This window comes from Cryptomeria japonica, chromosome 2 (assembly GCF_030272615.1).
Source record: "Cryptomeria japonica chromosome 2, Sugi_1.0, whole genome shotgun sequence".
NCBI lineage: Eukaryota > Viridiplantae > Streptophyta > Pinopsida > Cupressales > Cupressaceae > Cryptomeria > Cryptomeria japonica.
Window position 1 is genome coordinate 644,823,627 of NC_081406.1, and position 25,993 is coordinate 644,849,619.

The 25,993-nt window shown below is 38.0% G+C and overlaps 1 protein-coding gene across 3 annotated transcripts in view; it reads right to left on the reverse strand.

Annotated features, from left to right (window-relative positions):
* LOC131054895 (protein ALTERED SEED GERMINATION 2) overlaps positions 1–25,993 on the reverse strand; it is a 272,133-nt gene that overhangs the window by 231,372 nt on the left and 14,768 nt on the right. For all 3 annotated transcript variants that reach the window (XM_057989532.2, XM_057989531.2, XM_057989530.2), the window contains exons 2-8: positions 14,732–14,824; positions 14,080–14,157; positions 13,584–13,718; positions 13,312–13,407; positions 13,070–13,198; positions 762–877; positions 544–661 (exon numbers count right to left, since the gene is read on the reverse strand). In XM_057989532.2, the coding sequence (XP_057845515.2) occupies positions 544–661; positions 762–877; positions 13,070–13,198; positions 13,312–13,407; positions 13,584–13,718; positions 14,080–14,157; positions 14,732–14,824 (765 nt within the window). The remainder of the gene's footprint in view (positions 1–543; positions 662–761; positions 878–13,069; positions 13,199–13,311; positions 13,408–13,583; positions 13,719–14,079; positions 14,158–14,731; positions 14,825–25,993) is intronic.

A 25,993-nucleotide genomic window follows, 5' to 3' on the forward strand; every position in this document is an offset into this window, starting at 1 on the left:
AAGCGGCAAAAAGAATTAAATAGGACCCAAGGAACAGAAACCTGTATTTACAGCAGTGAAACAGAAAGGGAAAAAATAATCATTTAATAACTAAAGAATTCCCATATACACTAAAAAATTAATATGTAGAGTACAAACCTTTAGTTATTTATTGTATACGGTTAAATAAATTATAGGTAAAAGAAAAAGCTATATTCTGTCTCCCATCATTTAAAAGGATATAAAAAGACAACATAGGTCCAAGATAAAAGATACAGCCATCAGAAAGTCATCAACTCATTTATTTTTACTTTCAGGCTTCACGTGCTTATAAACCAAACATTAAAAAAATTATACAAGTGCACTCACAGATGATGGAAGGAAAACTATAAGGATGTAATACTGAAGATAATTGTTACAAGAATCTGTGTTAAGTCATCAAAGAGACAAAATACCACATTCGACCACCAGTAACATTGAGAGGGACATTTGAATGAGAAGCAACTTATACCAACTAGAGAATGCATACTAATATCTGAAAGTTAAATGATGCAGTCAACTTACATAATCAGAAAGGTGAGCTGGACAGAAGTAACACACACAAGGTGGTGGTTTTGATGGTTTTCGTGAAGAACTTAGTGGAGGTAGCATGCGCCGATCATAAAGACGAGCAAAAGCATCACTACAAAATTCAAAGTAATTACAAGAAGTCGGACAACATATAGGAACATCATGAACTTGAAACAACCATAAGCTTGTATAGATGAGAACAAAGAAATCACCTGCCACCAACTAGAAGTTGATGTGGGCGAGTTGTACTAATATCACATGACTTTAAGGCAAGGATATTTCTAGGTGGATCAGCCAAAAATTTCTTTGCTCCAGAACGAAGGTCCAGCTGCAAGAATACATTAATAAAAAAAATGCAATCATCATATAAATCCCATCGCCAATACTAGTTATTGATCATTATCAATCCTTTTAAGGCCCATACAAAAACAATAGAAACAAAACTTTCAAACTTATAATGATAGTCAATAATAGAAAAGTTAAGAAGAGAGGAATCTCAATTCAGTTTTTCTTCCAATTCAAAACTATTCAGTATGATAAACTGTTGCCTTTGCATTTTACAAAGATGACCTTCTAACATATTATATTTTATGCATACGGTACTTTTATATTTTATGTATACTTTTAAGTATACAAAACTTAAAAGTGAACAGAGTTTTCCTATGACAATTGGCAAAAAGAGATATAAGCTGGTTAAAAAAGGTTAAAAAAGTTGGAAGACACAGAATTAGTAAGATACAATGGGTTATCTGCTCCTCTGTGCCAAAATATGCAATGAAGTTAATTATGGAAATAGAATGTGGTCTTATGGATAAATAAAGTATAGAACTAACTACAGAATTAAATCTAGGGTAAAGAAAATTTAAATTTAAATCTGACAAAATACAAGAAAATTCTATCATGGCAAGTGAGATGAGGGAAACATAGGAGTCAGGAGCAACTTCTGGCAAAGATCTAAAACTCCTAATAGTACCACTAGAATCAACAAAGGGGTTTAGAGGATTCTAGATACAAAGACAATAAAGTGAGATGAGGGAAACATTGGAGTCAGGAGCAACTTCTGGCAAAGATCTCAAACTCCTAATAGTACCACTAGAATCAACAAAGGGGTTTGGAGGATTCTAGATACAAAGCAAATAAAGTTTAATCAATACCAGGTGGAGGAGAAACTAACTTTAAACATGATATCTCTGTGAGGAAAGTTGAAGAAATCAGAAAGCATTCATGTTTTTCATGAAAACAGAAAAGTGTGGCCAAATGTAATGTCCCCTAATTGGGAATGCCCTGAATTTGCCCTAATTTTCAATTTCTAAATAAATAAGCAAGGTTAGAAAATAGCTTTCACCTGATTGAAACCCTGCAAACAGATTAGAAACCATTTACAACAATTATTCCAATAAACAGTTAAAAGCACACAGAAAATACTGAGAGGGGGTCGGGGGGTGGGCGGGGTGAATCAGTATTTTAAACTTTTAGAACATGCAACCACATAGAATAAACTGCATAAAGAAAACATGACCACAAGAACATAAAGTTTCATGTGGCAAACCCTTTCGGGTAAAAAACCACAGCAAATCAATATCTTTCAATTACAAAATGAGCACCAACTCGCAGAGAGCACCAACCCTCCTCGAAGCACCAACTTCAGTTTTCCACTTACTCAGAAATTCCATAAATTAACTTCATTTTTCACACCTTTCAATATATATTCCATGCTGCTTTTAAATCATACTAAGTGCCATAAAGAGAACTGAATTTCTTCCTCATACATGATAACATTGCTTAACTTTCGACTCTACCAATGAAATCCTTAATCTACTGCACTATCTCAGTATGTATTTTGCATTATACTATTATCACTTGGCTCCCCCACACACGCACCAAAAAAAATGAACTCTGTCCTGCAGGTATATATTGATTAGCAGAAATTTACGAATCAAGTGTGAAAACACCAGTTCAAAAAATAGTCAAAACGTAAGTCACAAAGGGATATCTGCTGCCACTGTCAGTCAACGCCTAGAAATAGCATCCACGATGTCTGCTATGAACGAAGTCTCTAAGCCCACGTTCACCTTTTTTGGCAAATAAAAGTTAGTGTTTTAGAAGCACACAGAAAACTTTATACAAAGTCCAACACCAAAGAAGATTCTTGCACGACCACTTAAAACTTAAAACTTTATAAATTTGGATCTGACTTTTGTCAAATATTATGATCAATACTGCCGCCTCCACTTACTTCCAATAGAGAATAATTTAATGAATTTCATTCCAAATGAAAACGCCAAGCAATCCAAAAACGTTGTGAAACAATAGCGAATGCTTAATTTAGCCACCACATTTAAAATTCAAACCACCAAAATATTAAATATATCATTGATGAGGTGTCAATCTACCTTGGCCCAAAAAATAGGCAAGCAAGCCGCTGACTTGGACAAAGCAGTCAGCTCAAACTGACAACCAAGCAACTCAAACACACAACCAAGTAGCTCCACCAAACAACCAAGTAGCTCAACCAGACAACCAAGTAGCTCAACCAAGCAACCAAATAGCTCGACCAAGCAACCAAGTAGCTCAACCAAGTAACCAAGTAGCTCGAGCACACAACCAAGTAGCTCAAGCACACAACCAAGATCATCATCCTTTGACATCAAATGACAAAATATCCAACAACCTCCCCCTTTGTCATTAATGGCAACCCAACCTAAAACCAAAACAGCTCTGAAACAATGTTGCTCCCCCTTTGACATCAATGACTGAAACCAACCTGCAAAACTGAAATGGGGTTGAAAGAATGTGACAATGAAAACTCCCCCCAAGTCCAAACAATAATTCAATGATGGAGTGGAATCACTCCCAACTTCCTTCTTCTAATATCATCAAGAATGTAGAGATTGTTAGCATCCCTACTTGCATCAACAATATGTTTACCACTTTGCTAATTTCACAATAATTTGAATTGAAAACTAAATTGCGTCCTTGATCACACAATTGACTCACACTTAGTAGATTGTGTTTCAAACCTTCTACATATAAAACATTCTCAACTTTGGTTTCACCATAATCCAAAACAAGTGTACCTTTACCTTTGATTTTTGCAGATGTATTGCCACCAAAACTTACCTTACCTCCATTAGTGCTTTTAAGAGTGAGAAACTTACTTTCGTCTCCAATCATATGTATAGAACAGCCATTGTCAGCATACCATAAGTCTATTTCATTTTGTACAGGAAAGGTTGTTTGCAAACTTTGTACAATCAAGGATTCTTCTAAAAAAAAATTATCCTTCTTCCTTCAAACCTTAGTAACCTCCTTTGCTTTGTCCTCTTTCTCAACCTTCTTGTTCTCCTTGGATGAATTTGTCATACCACATTTACAAACTTTTGCAGTGTGACCAAAGTTATTACCATTATAACATATAACATTGTAATTCCTTGGAGGTGCAAAAGAGTTCCTACTCATAAATCTGAAATCATTTCTTGCAAACATTCTGCAGTTGATCGCCTTGTGTCCAAACTAATTGCAAGAGAAACAATAACCATAAAAGAAAGAATTGTCAAACCTGGTCATATGTGCTTGCCAAGAGATAGGAGGCCTTTTGAAAGCATTATTTTTTATTTTTGAAGATGAAGCCTTTGTGCTATTATCATTGATCTTCTACTGTTCTTCTTTTGTAGACTTAAAAATTTGACCTTCTTCAAGGCCAACTCCACCTTTATCAGTTAATGATTTTTGTGAGTCAATCACCTTGTCCAAAAACATGGGAGTTTTCTAATCGATCTTCTTATGTTCAGCTGTGTCAAAGATTTATCCAATTTTCTAAGTGAAACAATTTCAGCTTCAAGTGTCTTACAGTTTTCTTCTTTGAGCTTAAACTGACTTCTAATTTCTTCCTCTCTCTCTTTGCTTCTTCAACCTAAACCTTTAAATCAACTATAAATTTTTCTGCTTCTTCAAGAGCTTGAGATGTCTTGGTTTTCGCCTCATTCTCTTCTTGTAGCAGCAGCTTCAAAATTTAATTTTTCTTTCTAAGTCTCTTGGTTTCACTTAGTGCACTTATTAGCTCTTCTTCAAAATCCACTTCTCCTTCTTCTTCATCAAAAAGATCTTCATCTTCTTGATTTTCAGTGTGCACATCTTCTATGGCCATGAACAATATCTTCTATAGACCCCATGCTAGTGGAAGAACAAATAATTATGACTTGCAGACAAAGGTTGGGAAACTAACCCTTCCTATTGTGACAGATCAAGGAATACTTCAACTAGAGCTTGGGTGGAGAAGGTGGACACTTGTTTTCAGCTAAATCCCATGCTTGAAAATGAAGCTATCAAATATGTTGATATTCACCTTGATGGTAAAGCTCATGAGTGGTGGCACCATGGGATGATCACTATGGGTCATGATCAAATCTTCTTACGCTGAGTTTACAGAAGGGCTTATTGACAAATTTAATAAGAAGGATTTGGAGTTGCGTTTCAAGAAGCTGGTTCAGTTGAAGCAATGGGGTTCATAGATGCTTATGTTGCTGATTTTCAAAGGTTATCAGTGCTGGTCACAATATTTCAAAGAGGAAACGCATCGTTCTTTTTGTGGATGGTCTATCAAATCCTTTAAGAAGTTGGATTAAGGCACTCAATCCACCTACATTGCAAGAAGCCAATAAAAAGGCAAGGGAAATGGCGACCCCTACTTCTAGGAGCAAATTTCAGTCTAAGGGATTCCTACACAAAAAGGATAAAGACAAAATGCATTTTCATAGGGAATCAAATCAGTCAAGGAATGAATCCAACAGATTGAAAAATGAGCAGTTGAGTGAAATTAAAAAGAAGAAATTATGCTTTCATTGCAGGGAGACATGGAACCCATCTTTTAAATGTAGTGTTAAGGCAAAGGCAAAGGCAAAGTAGATAGAGTACTTTTCAGCAAAAAAATCAACTTCAAAATAATCAGATTAGCAATCCGATTCAAAGAGTAGTGAGGAGGAAAGCTAATCAAAAGAGGGCAAGGAAGTGTTGGTACCATTGCCCAACTCTCTAGCTTCCAAAAAGCGGTAACATTTAAAGTTAGATGTGTTCTACAGGGGTAGTGAATAATAACTCTCATTGGTATAGGTGCTACCCATAATTTTATTGATGAGGGCCTTATTGCTAGGAGAGGACTTCAAATTGAAGACCATGAAGGCTTCAAGGTGATGATGACAGATGGGTATAAGCTCACTTTTACATGTAAGATTTCCAATTTGAGCATTCAACTAGAAGATTATGAGTTGAAAGACGATTTTTATGTGGTGAACATAGGGGAGACTAATGTGGTGAACATAGTTGTGATGCTATAATCTGCCAGTGTAATCTGATCTGTTGGCTTGTCTACAAGTGGGGTGGCAATGTGAAGAGTGTGGTTCCTTTGCTCATCTTTGGTCACTCTAGAATATGCCTTGGGCTTTTTCTTCCCCTTAGCTTTTGCTTGGTCTATGCGCGAGAAGATATCTTCTAGATCAATAGGTGGTTTGGTGGCGGCCTTGCGCTGGGTTGGGTTCTGGCAATCAACCATTCTTGAGGCACTGTCTGGGCTGATAACAGGGTTAAGTCTGCATTCTGTTCTTTGACGTTTTCAGCCGACTCATCACAGATTCGCAGCTGCTCTGCTACCGGAGGAGTGGAAGAGGTGCGAAGTTCTTTGCTTGCAACTGAATTTTCTCCTATTTCACTGAAAAACTATCTGGCATCTTCATGTGATGGTTGTTCTTCAGTCCTTTCGAGCTCATGAGTCTCATCTATCCTTTGCTCTCCTTCGACGGTGGAGTCATCTTTGGCTATATTGTGAAGCAGCAACTCGTGGCGGCTCTGTTCAGTGGGTTCATGCACTTTGACCCCCTGGGTGGATAGAATCTCTCCTTCCTCTATTTGGTTGTCCAGTTCGGTCGATTCAAGGGCTCTTAGCTCAGCTTCTAGCATGTCAGGCGCGAGAGGATCGTCAGTTCCAAACGCATCAATGTCACTTTGAGAAGGCGGAGTAGGTATATAATCTAATTCCACTACATCGTCGGACAAACTGGGGTCCTTTGACGATGACGTGACCTCTGGTCTCCTTATAGGAATCTTCTCCCTTCTTGTTCTTTTGGACGTCCGAGTCCCTCTACAAGCCTTAGCCTTCTTTCTTTTCTCTGGTTTCTCAATTTCTTCCCGGGGTGCACTAGACGTTCCCTCATCTTCGGAGGACTAAGAATCAAGGCTACCCATTAGGTGGTAGGTGAATTGGACTCCTTCGTGAATTAGCCTCTCAATCTGTTGATGTAACCATTGATCTGTGTACCTTGCTGGGGCTGCCATGACTGCCTCGAAATCAGTGATTGGGTCCTGGGACCAATCGACGCCTAGCAAGAGATGCCTTACTGCTTCAAATTCTCGGACCTGGAGGCAATTCTCTGAATTTGTGAGCTGATCTGGGACCCGACGGTATTCAAAGAGTCGCATTTGCTGCACACTCAGTCTAGAATATTCTCGCCTCCTGACCTCGTAGTCATCAGAGCAATTCTTCCAATAGTCTTCAACTGATTCCTTTGCTCTGTACCGCCTGCCATGGGCTCTTTTTGCCAGATTATCATGATCGAAATATTTTCTTGGAAAATAGTCCTGTAGGCCATAAGAGGCCAGCTCTACAAGGGATTCCTCTGCTAGGGTAGGGGTCTTCAGGTGGACATCATGGTTGCCTATGATCATGGGGAATGTGAATCCAGCCTGCTTGCTTTCTCTAAGTAAGATGTCGGCCGGACGTGACTGCCTTGCGACCTCCATAAGAATTATTTTGTCGGTTGGGTACCGTGGAAGTTGGAGAGGGGCACCATCAAAGCCCGCTATTCAGATATAGGAGAACCTCGGGAACTGAATGAACCAGGCTCCATACCTCTGTACTAGGATAGTAGCTTGCTCTAAGAGCCTTATGTGTAATCCTCCCTGCATCAGCCTGACCAGGAGCATTGTGAAGGCGTCATTGACGCGCTCATATTAGCCAACTGCATAAACTAGGCTGTTCTTTTCCCTCTGAGCTATATCTTGGTAATGCAGTTGCGGGTAACAATCATAGACCTTTACCTGATTAGGCCCATTCCCGATTTCACCTTTCATTATCAAACTTGGCAGCGGCTGGTTCTTGGCGAACATATAGACCAAATAAGAGGTCATGGTGAAGTATTTCTTCGTTTCAAGCTCTATCAGCTGGGTGTGGATGTTGTCGCTTATGATCTGGGCCCAGTCGAATTTAGACTTCCCAACGAAGACTTGCTCTGTGAAATAGAACATCCACTCTTCAAAGTAGTTGGATTTAGGGAGTCCCATAACTCAGCTGAGTAATGTGACCATATCCCCATGTTCATTATGAAAATCACTTCTTGGGGTCTTTTTCACAATTCTGGCGCTTGGAAGCCTTTTCTCCTTGTACCACTCTTCGTTGATCAGCGCTTTGCATTGGGTCGGATTCATATCATATGCCCCTTGTGCTTCATCTATAGTTGTGGCTGTGGGATTGTTTGGGAAAGGAATGTCGAATGCGTCGCCGATGGCCTCCGAAGTGAAGTTGGCGATGGTCATGTTCTCAAGGAGCACCAATTAGGAATTTAGCTAATAGTGTCGGGCGGCCTCTACCACTAACTCATAGTTTTGTACTGCTGGAGGAAATCCTGCCGCTTGGGCGATGCCACTTTCCACCATCTGTCTAGGCTTGCCATATGCGTTAGGTGAGAAGACCCGATTCCTAAAGTCTTGAATGTCAATATGGCCAAGGTCGGTATCACCGACATTGTCCCAGACGCTCTGCACTTTTGACTCCCTCAATCCTCCTCTCTGATATTGATACTTCATCCTTTCAACCTTGCACGGGATATCTAATTTGGATGCTCGCGATGTCTTGACTGCAGCGGGCGTCTTTGATGATTCTACCGTCGATTTAGGCATTTATCCTACACAACCGGATGCGGATTACGAGGTGATACAAAAGAAGTAAGGCGGGTTAGATAGAGAATACTCCAACATGCCAGGATTAATTCAAAATTTAGATTGGACATGGAGCGACATTTCTAGCTAAAAAGGGGCTTGATCGATTTTAACCACAGCATTCATGAAGATTTTTGATCGCGAATTTATACTTAACACTTTCTAGATTTTGGATTAATTTTCAACAGAGACAAAGCATGAAAAATTCTCCTAAGTTTGAAAATGTGATTTCTGGTTAAACCTTAGGAGTGAATTCTAAATTTTGACTGCTTCGAACAACGTTTTACAAGCGAAAGAGATGCAGATTTCGAAAATTTAAGCATTTTAATCAGATTTCGCACATACGTCTGTTTGATTTATAAGCATTTCAGACGATCAAGAAAGACAGAGCGTACTTACCTGACGAAAACGGATGGCGAAGAATTGCCCTACCTTGCTGCATGAAGACGAATGGACGATTCTGCAAAGTTTTGAACTCCAACGGTTATCTCCCTGATTCAAATTTTTGCGGTTACTGTTTGAAAGGAATTTATTATTTTAAACGGTTTTTACCTTGGGTAACTGGCAATCTGAACTCGAACGATTAATGGTTTGCAGCGTTTTACCTTCAATGCAAATCGTGAGAAATCGGCTCTTTTCTTTGAAAATCGGACGTGATCTCTCTTCACATGAAATGCAACAGCATGGAGGGGGTTTATCAATTTTGAATTTCTATATCTGGGCCTGTGCACAATGATTTTCGAAGAGGTAGAGGACTTTAGAATTTCAAACGCATTTTACCTTGAATGCAACTTCGGACCCTAAACTCCCCTCGGAATTTTGCGATTTTAACCTTCTGGCGAATTTCGGAGCGATTGGGGTTTTGGCGAACTGAAAATTTTCGGAGCTATTTAACATGATGCAATTTTTTGAAAACTTCGGACCCTAGGCCCATTTTCGCAAGTTCTACGAATTTTGGACCATTTGCATGATTCTACAAATTTCGGAGCATTAAACGCATTCAAAAAAAAACTTCGGAGATTTCGCGATTTTTGCAATTCATTAAAAACTTCGGACCTTTAAATGCACTTTGCCAATTTCGGGTGTTTTGGCGAGTTGGAGATTTTCGGACCTAAACCCACCTTTTGCAAATTTCGGAGTGCTTGAACTTTTTTGCAACTTTATTGCTTTTTCGATTTTGGCTCCAGGGTCCGAAATTGAGGTTTTAAGTGAATTGCGAACTTAAAAACTTCGGACCTAAAGCCACTCTCTGCAAGTTTTTAAAAAAACTTCAAACCTCTTAACACCTTTTGCAAATTTGTCATATCTTGAAATTTCGGCCCCAAGGTCCGAATTTGGAGGTCTAAAGTGAATTTCGGACCTCTAGGGTCTTTTTGCAAGATTTCACAAGCATTCACATTTTCAAATTTTCGCCCTAAGGTCCGAATTTGGACATTTTAAGTATTTCGGACCTAAAGGGTCTTTTTGCAATATTTCACGTTTTCCAGTTTTCGCCCCAGGGTCCGAAATTGGGCATTTCAAGTGATTTTCGGAATCTTCCAACCTTGTGAAATTTTAACATTTTGGCCTCTGGGTCCGAAATTGGGCCCATAAGGCAATTTTGGGAACTTAAGCAAAATTTCGGACTTTAGACCAATTTTCGCCAGATTCTACAAATTTTGGATTTTGGAGGTTACGGAACTCTAAGGCATTTGGGCAAGTTTCGCAACTTTAAAACTTCGGCATTTTGGCCAAGAAATTCGCTCCTTCACCAGCAGGCGAAAATCATCCTTTACTCAAATCCCACAAACATCGCGGAGACAAACCTTATGCAATCTACTTCGTAGCTCTTGTGCGAAAAGCGGCGACTTTGGTCCTCATGCGACCTTTAGACGCACTGCTCTTGCTTGGCGGGCTTCGCCAATTTCTACCACCTTACGCCTACCCAAGGTGATTTTCAAAATGCCGAACAAACTCTAGGCATCGTGCCCGAGGGCTGGACTAGCCTGATGGATTCATCGGCTCATTTCTTTGACATCATCACTTAACGGACCAGTCGCGGACTCGCTCGAAAGGACGCGAGACACTCTGCGCGAAACTCAATAGGGCGAGGACGAAAGGCTCAAAAAAACAAGAAGGGAGACCCTATCGGCGACAGGGAGCATGTGCAACGCACAACACTATGCACCAACATTGGGAGGCTATTTATTCGGTTTTGAGCTCATCTTCTCAGTATGCTTGGATGACATTTTGTAAAACAGATTTGGCTGGATTGAACTTGTTCTTTCCTCTGGCTTTATTAGGACAAAAGCCCTTGCAAGGTGTTAAAATATTCGATGTTATTAAACAATATAGCGAGAGTTCTATATAAAGAAATTACAAGAGACGATGTTTCTAAAAGAAACAATTGTAGACTGAAGCTGAAAATGGAAACTAACTAAAGACGACTAAAATGACAAAGATGGCCATTAAAGAAACATTACAATATTCTAATACCCACCCTTAATGGTCATCGTTCTAACTACCCAGAGAAAAACAAAGAAGGCTGCCCCCTTCTTCATGAGCCTGCCACTGACCCTGTCATTGAGATGAGCCTGCCACTAACCCTCCGAGAATCTGGAGAACTTCTAGATAACACAAATCGTCCACAAACTTTTGCAGATGAGCATGACGCCCCAAAACAGACTATAAGAAGCCACGATTTGAGGAGAAAATCGCCAAACCCAGAAACTAAAGTTAACAAAGCATCGTTCTTTTTTTCGGAAAAAACGGTAAAAACCCTAAGACAAGAACACCTGTACCCATGATTTTTGAGGATAAAACCAGGCAAAACCCAACACGATTTTTGAGGCAAAAATCGAAAAACCCTTACAATAATTTGTAAAAAATTATAAACCAAACAGAATAATTTTTTAAGAATAAAAATTAGTAAAACCCTCCCAGAATTTTTTAAGGGAAAAAATTATTAAAACCCATAAGAAATTTTTTAAGGGAAAAAATTTATTAAAAGTAAAACCCATCAAAACATCTCCAGGCGACCAAACAAAGAGGCGAATTTCGTGCCCTAGTCGCATTGTTGCAGGGAGATGAAGACATCGAACAAGGCCCAACTCCACGGAGCCCTAGACCACAGGTACAGAGGATCTGAAACCCTAAGTCAAAGGATGCAGAATACAAATGTGGGTTGCAAATCTAAAACACCACAGTCGCGAACAGAAACCAGAAATCCATGGGCACGAAAAAATAGGAGAAAACCTCGACGATCTTCAAATGGAACACCCAAACTGCCCACGAACACAGGTCCATGAACCCACAAGAATTTCGAATTATAAAAAATTCAAAAAAACAAATTTATGGAAAAAATTCCAAATAAGAAGAGGTTGCGCCAAATTTTATGAAATCCCATTGGCCTATTCTGATACCATGTTCAAATATTCGATGTTATTAAACAATAGAGCGAGAGCTCTATATAAAGAATTTACAAGAAACAATCGTAGACTGAAGCTGAAAATAGAAACTCACTTAAGACGACTAAAATGACTAAGATAACCATTAAAGAAACATTACAATATTCTAATACAAGGAATTCCTCTACATTAGTGAAATATCTAATCTGGAGAATTCATTGGTGATTTCACTCAAGAATCACATTTGGACTTCATGGTTGATTGAAATCTTCGATATGAGCATAAAGTATTCAGAGCAAATTTGTGGGAGATTGATTGAAGAAGATTGGGAGAGTTTCTTTGCAAATTTTGAGTGGATTGCATCCCTTTCTTGCTGCCGTACTTGTCCCTTGCTGATCATATGGCTGGTGTGAGGGTGTGGAGTTTGTGAAGGACGATTGGTGTTTGAGGGAGCTTTGTTGCTGTTTGGTGACAACCAGGCCCGCATTTCCATATCCACATCAAATTGTGCCCTTTAGAGGTGTATTTGGAGGGTGGTGCCTAGGGTTTATGCTGTCAGTTTGCTGGATTTTTCTGATATTCATCATTATTTTTTGTAAACAGCAAATGGATATGTTTGATATCTCATTGTAATATGATTTCACTATCTAGGTAGTTCATATTTTGGTGATATATTGTACTTTCAGTTCTGAAATTATTTCTGATTGTGGGTATTTCTGAAATATTGTATTTGAGGGGTTATCTTTGTTATCTAATTGTGGCAAGTAAGATTACAGTGATATATATTTCTGCATCTCTGTCTACTTCTCTAAAACTCAAAACAGAAAACAAAACAGAAAAAAAAACAATGGTATATATTACACTTATCTAAATATTGAACTAATGTATGCATAAGAGAACTTAACATGATTAAAATTACCAAAACAGTTTATATTTTCTTTCAAGAATTACATAATGCTACAAGCTAGTAGAAACATCAGGTTATTAATTGAGAAGAAATTGAAATAGGAAATAAATTATTGGCTTTAGAAAGATTATATCTGTTAAACAATGAACTAATGTCTATAGCTCAGGCCATCATTGAAATTGTGGATATCTCTTCAACAAGAGCCGCAATGAGGAATTAATCAGACAAGATAGATGCTCACAAGAACATTACGACATTCTTGATTGGTTGATCCACCAGCAGGACATAGAACACTCTCACGAAAATCATGTTGCCTTAATGTCCCATCTTCACTGGCGCTCCAAACAACATGTGGATTACCCTCCTCAACCTGCAAAAGATGCTCACCAACATGTATTGTAATAGCAAAACAAAGCCCACCCAAAACTACTATATCAAAACAAACAAGGGCAAAAAAGCAGCTGAAAAGTTTATTGAGTTTACCGCTATCTTCTTTACTCTTCTTGAATGGCAACGAAACACTGCAGTCTGTTGTGAAGATCCTGATGTACTTGATTGAGACAGGCGAAAAACACGTACCTGACAAGAACTCCAAAATTGATCATAGAGTAACGTCTTGGGAAGGAAAAGTCATGGCAATGCTAGTTAAAAATAATTAGTCTAGATACAATTGTATGAGTGTATCAAGAAGTATTTAAATATGCCAATCAACTGACCATATAATAAACTTCAGCAAGCTGAAACAAACAACAAACCTCAGCATCTCCAGCACCCGAGACCACAAGCTCATCCCCAGTCTCTGGAACAAACTTGCAGCAAAAAATATTAGTTGAATGGCCAGTTTCAATACTGTGCAATAATTTCTTGCTTGCATAACTCCAGATGTTAACCTGTTAAACAAGCATAAAACTAGTGGAATGATACCTGTGAATTATGCCATCAGAAAGATAAAGAAACAAAGTTGCAACAAATGTAAAACAAGCCAAAGATGACAGATATATTAAAGAACGTGTTACACCTAAAACCTGAAATTCAATTTTGGTCACATAACAAGCTGCTAAATCTTGTTACTGATTCATTAGACAGAAATGCGTTCTCTAATTGCAGTTAAAATATATGGAGCTGTCAGAAGTATCGCATGTTTGATACGATTAAAATAGGAGCATAAATGCCACAAGCGTAAAATGGTTCACTTTGATGTATCATTATTTTCAAGATACGAGTTAAACATAGTTGTTTTGTTTACCATACCCTTGTATCATCTGACCCAGATACTAGAAGAGAACCTTTTGAATTCCATGCTAGCGCATTGACACATCCCTGGTGACCCTGCTTATGCAATTTTATGAATTAAATGTCATCAAAAACTCTTGTAAAAAAATGAAACAGTAAAAAATTAAAAACATGCCATTCAAACTGTTTAGTGTTTACAGATCGAGCACATCACCCAATGAATTCCTTTATCCAAGTAAAATAGAGTTAGACCTCTCGTTTTTTCAATAATATCTATCTTAAAATGAACTCAAAAATCACAAAAGGTTATCTCTTGAAAGCTACACACTCTAGAAATACTAGATTATCTTACCATCCAGAGAGCGGGCACCAAACAGTATATCAGAATGAAAATCCAAATCATTGTATAAAACCGAATTTGAAAGAGCAAGGACAGACAACTAACATCAAAGTAGAAACAAACTATTGACAAAAGAATGTGAGAAAAAATCATAACACATCCAATTGATCAAATTCCATGCCCATATTATGATTAACCTATTGCACTTCTTGTTACTCAATAACCAATTCAGTCTATTAGTGGAACCCTCCCAAAACAAATGAAAACAATTATTCTAGTTCAATTTTTGACACTATCTTATATCACAAAATATGCATTCAAATTGCAAACCTCCAACTCTTTTTCTAACTCTAGCTGCTCTATAAGAGAAGAGTGCATCTGCAATTTAGAGTAAGCATCCTGATCTGAATATGGATATGGCATCTGCACCAAATAAATTCAAGATTTATGTTAGTATTGTACTAATATACCATAACAGAACAAAACAATGTTCTCATGTCTACGTAAAAATTCCAAATAATTTTTCTAAACACTTGTTAAATTAGAACTGCAGGAGTACATTTTTGGAAAGACTTCTAGGAAATCTCAGGAGAAACTCTATGCAACTTGCAGCTATTAGCCAATTGTAAATTCTAATTATCTACTTGAATCCTTGACAAACACTCACATCAACTTGGGAAAGCTATAAAGATTCCATTAGAAACAGATATGAACAACAATAAAGACAACAATGAATGTAGGCCAAGTCAAATGAAGGAAAGAATGTGAAGTGCAAAATGCTCAGCGATGATTGCTGGACAAATGTGGTGGCACTTGTTGTCAACGCCATTAGATATATTACACTTCAGCAGAAGCAGAAAAAGATGCACTCTCCATTTCATGGGATTACAGTTTACACAAGGAATCTTAAACACTTAGCCCAAATGGTGCATGTCAAAGCATGCAAAAAGCACATCTTAATAAAGATGAAGAGGTGAAAGGGTTTATAAAGTCCGTTAGAAAGTTCTTCAATAGAGATCTCACATGAACACTTCAAAACCAACATGACATTTGTAGGGCTCAGTGGCCCAAGATTCTACACAAGAGGCTAGCACGGCCAAACTCACTCCAGCTGCCAGTTCAGGACAGAACCCTCTTTAGGCAGTCACCTTCTCTTAAGACAGGCATCTTATTAGGGTCACAGTTTCTATACCAATGCTTGAAATCCAAAACTATAATGTGTGATGGAAACAATAGGATTTTCTCTAAGTCATTCCCCTTCCCATGGGATGTCATTTTTTTTCAAAAACTGAACAAAAAGAGCCCAAAGACTTTAAAAAATGATCAAAAATCCAAAAAAAATCAAAAAATAAAGTGTTTTAGCTTCTAAGGAATTCCAATTTGCAACAAGCCCTCTTCACTTCTCAAGATGACACTTGTCACATGAATTATCAGATTCTCTGGCAAATCATTTCATTTTCTGTTTTTGTACCTTTCATTTCTTGCCAAATTGTCGTTCCAAAGTAAAACTTAGCCTTGTGGTTCCACATTTCTTCTCAAAATTTCTAAAACAATTTAAATAACTCTGATTTTCAACGTAACTTAAGTTAAAATGTAATATCATCTGTGTTTATTGGGATCACCAGATTGCCAAAAAAATCTGAATCCAAGATAACATCAACCATGCCAATGGAGCTCCAAGCTACATATGCTTGTCGTTTTCCTCCTTTATTAGGTCATTGGCTCCTCTTTGGCTGAAAGGAACAAGTCCACTTATAGCTTTCTCTATTCTATTGAATGGAACAAGCTTACATATAAAAGATTGGAGAAGCTAGTTTCAATGCATGGTGCCTTGCATCTCACGTATTGGAAGACATTTAACTATCAACAAACTCTAGCAGCATGAAGAATGTATATCCTGAGAATGCAAATCAAGCAAATGAGGGGATGCATTTAAGATTGATTGCAGTCCTATTAAATGAGCAATATGATTAAGACATGGTAACAATGATAATGGCAAGGCATTTAGCCTACAACACAATTAAGTAAATGAGTCTGAAGAAACTATGGGGAACCCAGCAAGTTCTATTAGAGAACCTATTGTATATATAATTTATGTTTTATAATTGTAAAATACTATATGCAAATTAAACTGGTTGCAATTTCTTCTCTAGCTGAGCGAAATTGGAGTACATACTCGTTTAACCACTTACAAAGGCAAAACTGATTGGATGCAAAAAAAAGCTAAGGATTTTATCTTTATGCACTCCAACTTGTGCCTCTTGTTACATAAGAAACCTAAGTACAATGAGGGGATGATGAGTAATTGGGATCTAAATCCAAGTGTGCCAATTTAGATGCTACTATTCCACAACTTGCCAAAGTCTCTATAGATGAATCATGAGACAATGTCTACATACTGTAGAACACAAGATACCACTGAGAGGGGGGGTGAATTAGTGGTTTTCAATAATCTTAACCTTTTAAACCTAAGAGTGTGTACCGGTCAGTAGTTTAAAGTTTTAAACACTAAGTGAGTATACTGCTTAGACAAAGGAAAGATTAAGATGCATGAACTCACAAAAACACATCACACAACACTGGATGTATGAGGAAAACCCAATGTAGGAAAAACCTCAATGAGAAAAGCTGCAGGAGTCTACTGCTCCAATCTAGCCTCACAATAAAACAACTGTATTACAAAGATTTAGAGATCCAACCCCTAACTGTTTATGGGCACCAACCCAAAGGAGCACCAACCCCCACACCGAGCTCCAACTCAGTGATATACAATGAAATAACAACTTATTACAATGATAGCACCTTGTTACAAAAGAGTTTTGTAACACCTCCAATGAACACACTCCACCGGTTATTCTATCTCACTGCTTCTTTTGATACCGGTTCACTATTCACTCACTCCAACTCCTTACCGGTCAGTCTCTGCCTTTTCTGATTTCTTCAAATCCTTACTCAGCACTTTTTAACTCTGAGATGCCTTCTCACCGGTTGTAACACTGCTCATTTTTCTACCAGTTGCTCTACTCTGTATTCTACTGGTTGCTCTGCTCGCTCTATCTTCTTGAATCTCCTTCTGCTCACCTTTTCTATCTTACACTCTCTGCTGCTCTCTACTTGTATCTTCCTTTCCCAGCTCACACAACAGCTATATTCTTTGATGCTTGTCGGTTGCTTTTTCCTTACAGGTTAAACCTCTATTAAACCTTCTTACCGGTTCTACTCCAACACTTGGACACTTTTCATATTTGCTCTGATCACTCTCTGCTCTCTCAATCACTCTCTCCTCTCAAGCATCTATCTCTTATGCAGCGTCATGCCTTTGTGTCTTCAATCTACATATATATATATATCCTCTGGTTTTCCCGCCTAACTGCAATATTTAAATATTTCCTACCTAGGGTTTTCTTTATCAACCTCAATCAGATCGGATCACATCAAATCTGACCTCTGAAATCAATATCCTGCAACAAGGCAACACTATACCACCATATCTTCTTCTGTCTATACACGTTTTATATTTTTGGAAAGCACGGCTCTGCTTTTTGTCAAACACCATTAATGTTCCAGCAGTATACTTCTCAAGGTCAACAAGGAGATCGGGTATCATGCATCGATCATGGAGACAGAAGATCAAATCTTTGCCCCTCGGTCTGCATCAAGCCGCATTCCTCTGTACTCCTCCGTGATTTATGGGATCGACATTAAATGCAAACTTAGTCGACAACTACCTCACCGACCCTTGTTTGTTGAAAATTTTGTACACTTGGGGAAATATACAAAATTGTGGTTTCAACCACAGCACACGAGTAAAAACTCTCCTAATTAAGGGAAGGCTCCCCCTATCTAACTACAACTTTGAAAATAAAATAGGATGGGGCAGCAATCTTTCTTCTTTTTTCAAGAAAGACAATATCCTTTTTCTCTTCACAGAAAAGGATAGCGATTGAATATGAATAGCAATAACTACTTTCAAGTGAAATGAGAGAAAGGAAATGAAGTTTCCTGAAAGCGCAAAGACTTTGTCACTTCCTTTGGGACAGGACAGCAATATCAAGTTCAAAGACTTGACTATTGGAAATCCTATCTACCCTTTGCTATACTAATTTTTACAATGAATAAAAGACAACAGCTCAAAGACTGGAATAATCTATTCTTTCAACACAAAGACAAGAACTAATGCAAGCTCAAAGACTTGCTGCTATTTCTTATCAAACAATAATTTTTCCTCAAGAATAGACACAAGCTCAAAGACTTGTTGCTCCTTCTAGAGATTTTCCTATTTTAAATCTTCTCTACTTGCAACTCAAAGACTTCAAATCAGATTGGACTAAGCTCCTTTAGAAACACTTTGCATAGAAGAAATAAAAAGATTCAAACTCAAACATGTAGCTCAAAGACTCAAAACTTGAGTAATCCTTCTTTATTATTCTTCAAAACCTTCAATTCACATACATAAGCTCAAAGACTTCTTGCTGTAAATTTGGCAGAGTTTTTGCTTGCTTTCCAAAAGATGATAATTACAATGGACTCCTCAAGTATTTATAGAAGAGGAGCCTTGAGAAAAAGGTGGGAGGATCCTAACTAACTTGAGAGATTCTCTCAACCACCCAGACTTATTCAATAACTAACTCAGACTTCATTAACTAATTAAGAGTTACTCCAACTAACTAAGACTTATTCCAACTACAGTCCTAATCGGACACAACTTGTAGTTGCCTTACATGTAATTACAAAAGCGCAAATAATGTGTAACTTGCTTTTTACAAAAGATACTTTTACATGTAACTTGTCAAAACTAAATTACAACTAAAGATTACAAAAGAGGGAAAATTCAACTAAGTGTTGAAAAACACTTAAGTTGCATTTTGTGAAGACACAAATCCCTGAAATTTCCGGATGCTTGCTTGTAGTTCCTCGGGATTTGGTTCATGGGTGTTCTTGGCAACAACCATGGTCTTCACAATAGTGTCGTGACACCGGAGGAGCGCAAAATTGTTTTTATCCAGGATAGACTGGATTTCATGCAGAAAGGCTTGGTGTTTCATCAATGCTTGAATCGAAGTTGACGAGAATTGTTCGCTCCTCCATTCATTATGAATCCTCATCTGTAAATCAGCAAGAACTTCTTCTTCTGGAATCAGCTCTCCATCCTGACTTACTATGTTGCAAGAGGCCCTTTCACAATGTGAGACAATATCTCGGTAAACTTCGCCTCGAAATCTCTTTGCATCACCGATCTCCTCAATGAGGGATTTAAGAACAAGGGTCTTGTTTTCCAGGAGTTCTTCAAATTCCAAGTACATGACCCTGGAAGAGATGATGGCGTGCTCCTGTAGAACACTCAGCTGTTGTTGGGGCATGGTACGCCAAATTGTCAAACTTTCTTCAACACTTTCCAAATTCCTTTTGAAAGTATTAGAAGTTTGATCTAGTTTCTCCTCAACAGTTTCCAACTTAGACATTATTTGAAAAATGTCTTTCATTACCTGTACACATTGATCATGAAGTTGATCAACCCAGGAATCCAGTGCTTGTACTTTCTGAGCAGCCCTTTCCACTCCACGTATTGATTCTTGGGAACCAGAAGAACCTATGGAGTTACTCCCTTCAGCAACAAGTTTTGTAATTTTATGAACGGCTGCCATAAGTTGTCAGTTTTCCTCTTCTAGCTTGTCTTTCTTTGCTAGAAGATCATCACACCTTTGCACTAGTGAAGCAACAGAAAACTGAGCATCATGTTTAATGACCTCATGCGTTTGCTTGCCCAACTCTATCCTTGTAACCTTATAATCAGCAGCTGACATTTCATCAAGTGGCTTATCTGCAATAGGTTCCACAATTTCAGCTACCTTCATCTTGTTGCTATCAACAGTTACCCTGGAGATAGTCTTGGCCTTCTTAGCAACTTTGGATCTGGACTGTTTCAGTTGCTGATAATCAAAGGCGTCAGGTGAGATTTCTTGCTTCTTCCTTTTCGGGGTGAAAGAACTAAGCCATGGAGGCAAAGTCATCAACTCCCCTCCAATAGCAGCCGTAGGCAAAGGAGAAGCAGTTTCTGTTTGAATCACCGTGGTCATCCTGGGAGGAATATCTGTTTGGACAGCGACCACGATTTGCTCAGTTACCAATGGGCATGAAGATTGCCTAATGAATTCTTCAAAACCAGAAGTGGAAGTATTAATTTCTGATAACTGAATGCAAGTAGGAATATTCTCAGGAACTTTCAACACACTCTCTTGTTGATGATCAGGAGATGGCTCATATGCTGAAATGGGAATTGCATTTTGAGGAGACTCATCCACAAGAAAATCAGGAGGAGAAAGAGGTGTCTCGACGGAAACTGGAGGAATGAACTCATGCGTCGAGTCTGAAACTGGAGACTTGGGAGCATCATCAGATTGCTGCCCCTCATCTGGATTATCTAGATTGATCACCTGAACATGGAATCATGATTTTTCCTTCCCACGAACAGTCGTCTCCTCAAGGGGAAGCAGTACTGCACGACTGACTCGTAACTTGATCCTTGTGCCTGAAGATGAAGCACCCTCCTTGTTGTCAATCTGAATCTTAGACTTCCGTCCAAGAGGCCCCGTAGAATCATCTTCTTTACCAACCTTGATTTTTATAAGTCTAACAGCATTACTTTTCAGCCATGCGTTGGTGTTGGCAAGGATAGGCTGAAATCTGTCAAGGATGGATATGCACTCTTTGTGTGACCATTGGATCAAAGGAAGTGGAGCTTCCTCAACCCTCCATGAAGTGTATTCAGGATCAAGTATATGCCCGTCATCAATCATCCCTTGTGGGATATCCACCAAGTTCAAATCAACAATTTGCTCAACAGTGAGCCTGCAGTAATCCATCTTGAGGACTTCGACTTCTGTGTGGAGATCTACCCAGATGTCTTCAATGCGATGAACATGCACAAAGGATTTCTTGATCTTCTCCTTCATACCCCTATAATCAAAATCAGCTTTAGCCTTCACAGATGTGACAAAGGAATACCGGCCAATTTTCAATGGATTTGTGGTAGAAATCCCCATTCCAACCTTGTGTCTAGCAGACTGAAAAATGTGAACAGCCATGATCTGTCTTCCCAACTCCATAAGAATGATCTTATCAGTTGGGTATCTGGGAAGCATGTATGGCTGACCATCATAGCATCCGATCCTCATATAAGTGAAGATGGGAAATTGCAAAAACAAACACCCATACTCAGACACCTTGTCCCATGCCTCATCTGATACTCTCTTGTTCCTAAGATTTTTGTCAAACTGACACATGAAATATCCAAAGAATGCATCTTGGACCCTTCTGAAATGCAGTCTGCTGGGTCTCAACGGCAACTGGTCATAATATTCCCAAACTGGTATAAGTGAGCGATCACCCTTGGTAGAAAGACCTGGAAAGTGTCTAAGTGATGTTGCTAAATATACCAAATAAGAATTCATGAAGAAGGTCATGGTGGTAGGAACTGCTGCAAGTTGTTCGCACAAGGCATCGCTGATGACTTTCCCCCCATGAAATGTGATGTGACTGCCATATGAACATAATGAACTGATACATCCATGGCTCAAAGACATTGGAATGCTCAAGGCCCATCATCCTGCTGAGAAGAGTGATGGTGTCTCCTATTGTCATAACCCCTCTTTGGACATTAGATTATTGTGATTAAATAAATACGATAATTAAAACATTCATTAATTAACATTTAATAATATCGGAAAATCGTCTCATTTATGAGACTTCACGATTTTCCTCTAAGTGAGAGGGTTGTCATAACCCCACATCTTGGTGATGTAATTAATACTAGTTTTTGTGATTCTTCATCACAATAATAAATTATAATTTATTATGTAATTAATTATGGATGTTAATAGTAATCCATTTACTAAGATCGGCAATTACCATATATATAGAAGGGTGCGTTAAATAATGTGGGGGAATAATTGTTATGCGATGGAGTCATTAAGATAATCGTTAAGGATAAGGAGGAGACGTATCTAGGACCATATGACTCTTCACTTCATAAATATTAAGTATATTAATAAACAAAGATTAAGTATATAATTTATTCATTAAATATTAATATTAATTTCTTATGTTACAATACTATATTATTGCAAAATCATATCAAATTACCAATATTACAACCAAAATAATATTTAAAGATATGTAACTTATTGAGGAACCATCAATACATCCTCTCCGCATAACTAAATCGGATCATATTTCATCACCGCCTGAGCCCTATCGAAGACAAGGCAAAGGCGGAGGTTTGGTCATGACGTGCCAACGCTGTAGGATCATGGTCAGTGTTGGCAACTCGAATATGGTCGAGAATGCATCATGGAAGATGAAATACGATACGTAGGGAGCAAAACGTATTCATGACTAAGAAAATGGTAGGTTAATAATCCATGAAGGAAATTACTTCCGCAAGATGCCTACACGACGGAATTAGCACGGGAGGAACAAACATCGATGAATATCGAGTATTGCCAAGAATCGTATTGGCACCAAGAAGAGCTACGTAGGAATGATGGACATCCATCATTTGGAGACCTGTGACGTCAATTACCGTGGAGGGAGGCGTTTGAGAACATAGACAATTACCCGTAATCATCCTTAAGTCTACCGTTATGATATGAAGAGACCAAAAGGGATGAGCATAGTGGGCGTCGAAGGAATAGATAGCATTTATGTTGTTAGTGACAATGGTTACCGAAACTATCAACTAAATAAGGAATTAATAATTATCATTAGTCTAGAGTAGAAATTTTAAAGAATTCTCACAAGGTGCAATTAGTATGAGGAAGAGACTTGACGGAGGGACACATCTTGTAATTCAAAATTGCAACATATAAGAAGCCTTTCGAAATCACTTCAAGGGGGTATATCTTTATTATATGCTATTCAGATTGCCCAACTTGACCATTTGACCTAGTGTCCAGAACCGGCTGCATATACTTCAAGAATTAATAGTGTAGAGATCACCATGGATCAGATCGGATCAGAACTGTCATTAAGTGACAGGCAGTGACATCTTTGTTCCTTGTGGTATGCACGGGAATGTGCTTAATATATATGCATAATATATGGGAGCCCGATATCATCCTTATGTAGGATTTAATAAACTTAATAATAATAATATAGTTTTAATAATAATGATAATAAAGCTGTAATAATAATTATTATATAGTGTAATGATATTATGTGGCAATATAACTCAGAAATTATTCTTTTAGACTGACCTTCAGCAGACTTATAAAGGAAATTTCCAGATAGGCAAATTACATAATACTAGTATAAGAGTGAAACATATGTAAAGCCAATGTATAGAACATACGAATGGCAGACCAGATCTGTCATGTGTCAGATCTGTCTGCCACATTACTATATTTACTTATTTATGTATCTATATAATTAGAATGATCAATGAGGGATAACACAAAGATGGATAATAATAAATATTAATATAATAATTACAATTATTATTAAGATAATAAAAAGTAGTTATTAATTAGTAAATTAATAAATATTCATTAAATCACCAGAACAAAGTATTCATTAATTGATTGATAATAATAAGTATTTATTAATTAAAAATTAATGATGCGTAAATGATTTATAAATCAAAAATAGGATTAATTATTTAGTATGGTGAAATAGCTAGTACTTGAGGGACTAAAGAAAACGTAGAACACCCTAGGTTGGATTCATGTTAAGATAGTTTTGTCTCTTAATCGATTTAGTTAAGTTATAAATATATTGGAAATCAATTAATTACGGTTAAATTGTCTTGAACCAAGTTGGGACATTACACCTATCTCCCATTTGAAATCGCAGCGGTACAACTTCGCCCACCTTGAGAAGGAGGCTCGTGGCTCTTGGATCCACCTATTGATGTGTCGCTTGCAATCTTTTTCCCTTTTTACATAATACTCCGCTGCACTTTCTTTGGTGATTTCCATATAAACAGGTGCAGGAGGTATTCTGAAAACCTTCTCGATCATATCTGCATCAAGACGGATTATAACTTCGCCATCATCATTTTTGATGACTCTTGACTCTTTGTCAAAATGATGGGCGCATGCAAGAACGAACTCAGGTTCTAGGGCAGCCACCGAGAAAGATGATGCATGGTGAATATGGCTGTCCAACAGCGGCTGCAAGTTATTATCCTATGGATCTTCTACCCTGTTGACGAATTCTGCCATATCAACGTGCCCTATCTCCGTGTCTTTGATGCGATCCAAAAGAGAAGAAACCTGGGAAGGTGCAACCTCATTCTGATATTTGTCATATTTGTATTTCATCTTCTTTGGAGTTGGAGATGCCGGCAAATCTGACATTGATTGTGAACCTGGAATACTGTGATGAAGACTTAAAAGAGTTAAGGCAACATCATAGTCAGCTGCAAATATCATTCTTCCTTTTTCAAATGGGTAAAACTTTGATTCTTGAATTTCACGATCTTGTGAGAGGAAGAGGGGAAATATGTAGAAATGGGAAAATCTTGACTTTGACCAATTTCGGATCTTGGGAGAATTTTCGCAAGTATACAAGTTGGAAAGGACATACATGCAATCGGGGTTTTAAAACCCAAATACAAGTACACTTGTAAATTCGAAAATGGAGAAATGGACGAAAAATGAGATTTTGACTTGCGGAAAATGACGGAAATGGAAAGTACGGATATGGGGAACATGAATGGATAGAAATGGGAAAATTCGGGAAAGTCATTTTCATGAAAATGGGAAGAACTCTTCAACATGTAATCCGGTTTTCAAAACCCGAATTTGCAAGGGAGGGGTATTTCACACTTTTTAACTTGGAATTTCAACCAAAAATGGTTAAATTCTTTAATCGTAGGGGAAGAACAAGAATTTCCAACGAACTTGTAATCGGAATTGAAAATCCCGAATACAAGTAAAGAGGGAAAATTTAGGGAAGAACAATGCAATTCAAAAATTGCATACCAAGGGAAGAATTCTCTCACAAAAACCGATTTTTGGGGGAAGAACAACACATTCCAAAAATGCAACTAAGAAAGAAAACCAAGAGAGCAAGAAAATAACAAAATGAAGGAACGAAAGGAAAGAGAACATACCTTTCTTTAACAGAAAATGCCTCTTCAAGAAATGCAACCAATTCTTGGAAAGAAGGAAAACCAATAAACAGAAGCAATCCGCAATGCCAAACCCTTAACACGTTTTTGCAAAAATGCCCCAAATTGATAAATGAAGCAGCAATTCCAAACTTGGAGAACCGAAATGCCAATGAGAGAGCACACCCAAGAGGATTGGAACGAAACGCCTAAGGAGGAGTAGAAGAAATAGTGACAAGTGTTTGCAAAACGTGGCCAAAGGAATCACGTGGAGAAAAACGTGGCCACCATTTGCATCTTCAATGGCATCATTAAATAGCTTAAAACTCTTCTCAAACTCCACGCATGGGTAAGAGAAGGCAAAACGTTTTAGGAGATTGCAGCTTGTTTGGGATTTAATCAACCAAAATGTGGTATTAAATAAAAACGTGATTGCTGATGTAGGGCGAAAAACCAGTCAATGTAACCTCCATTTGGCATGA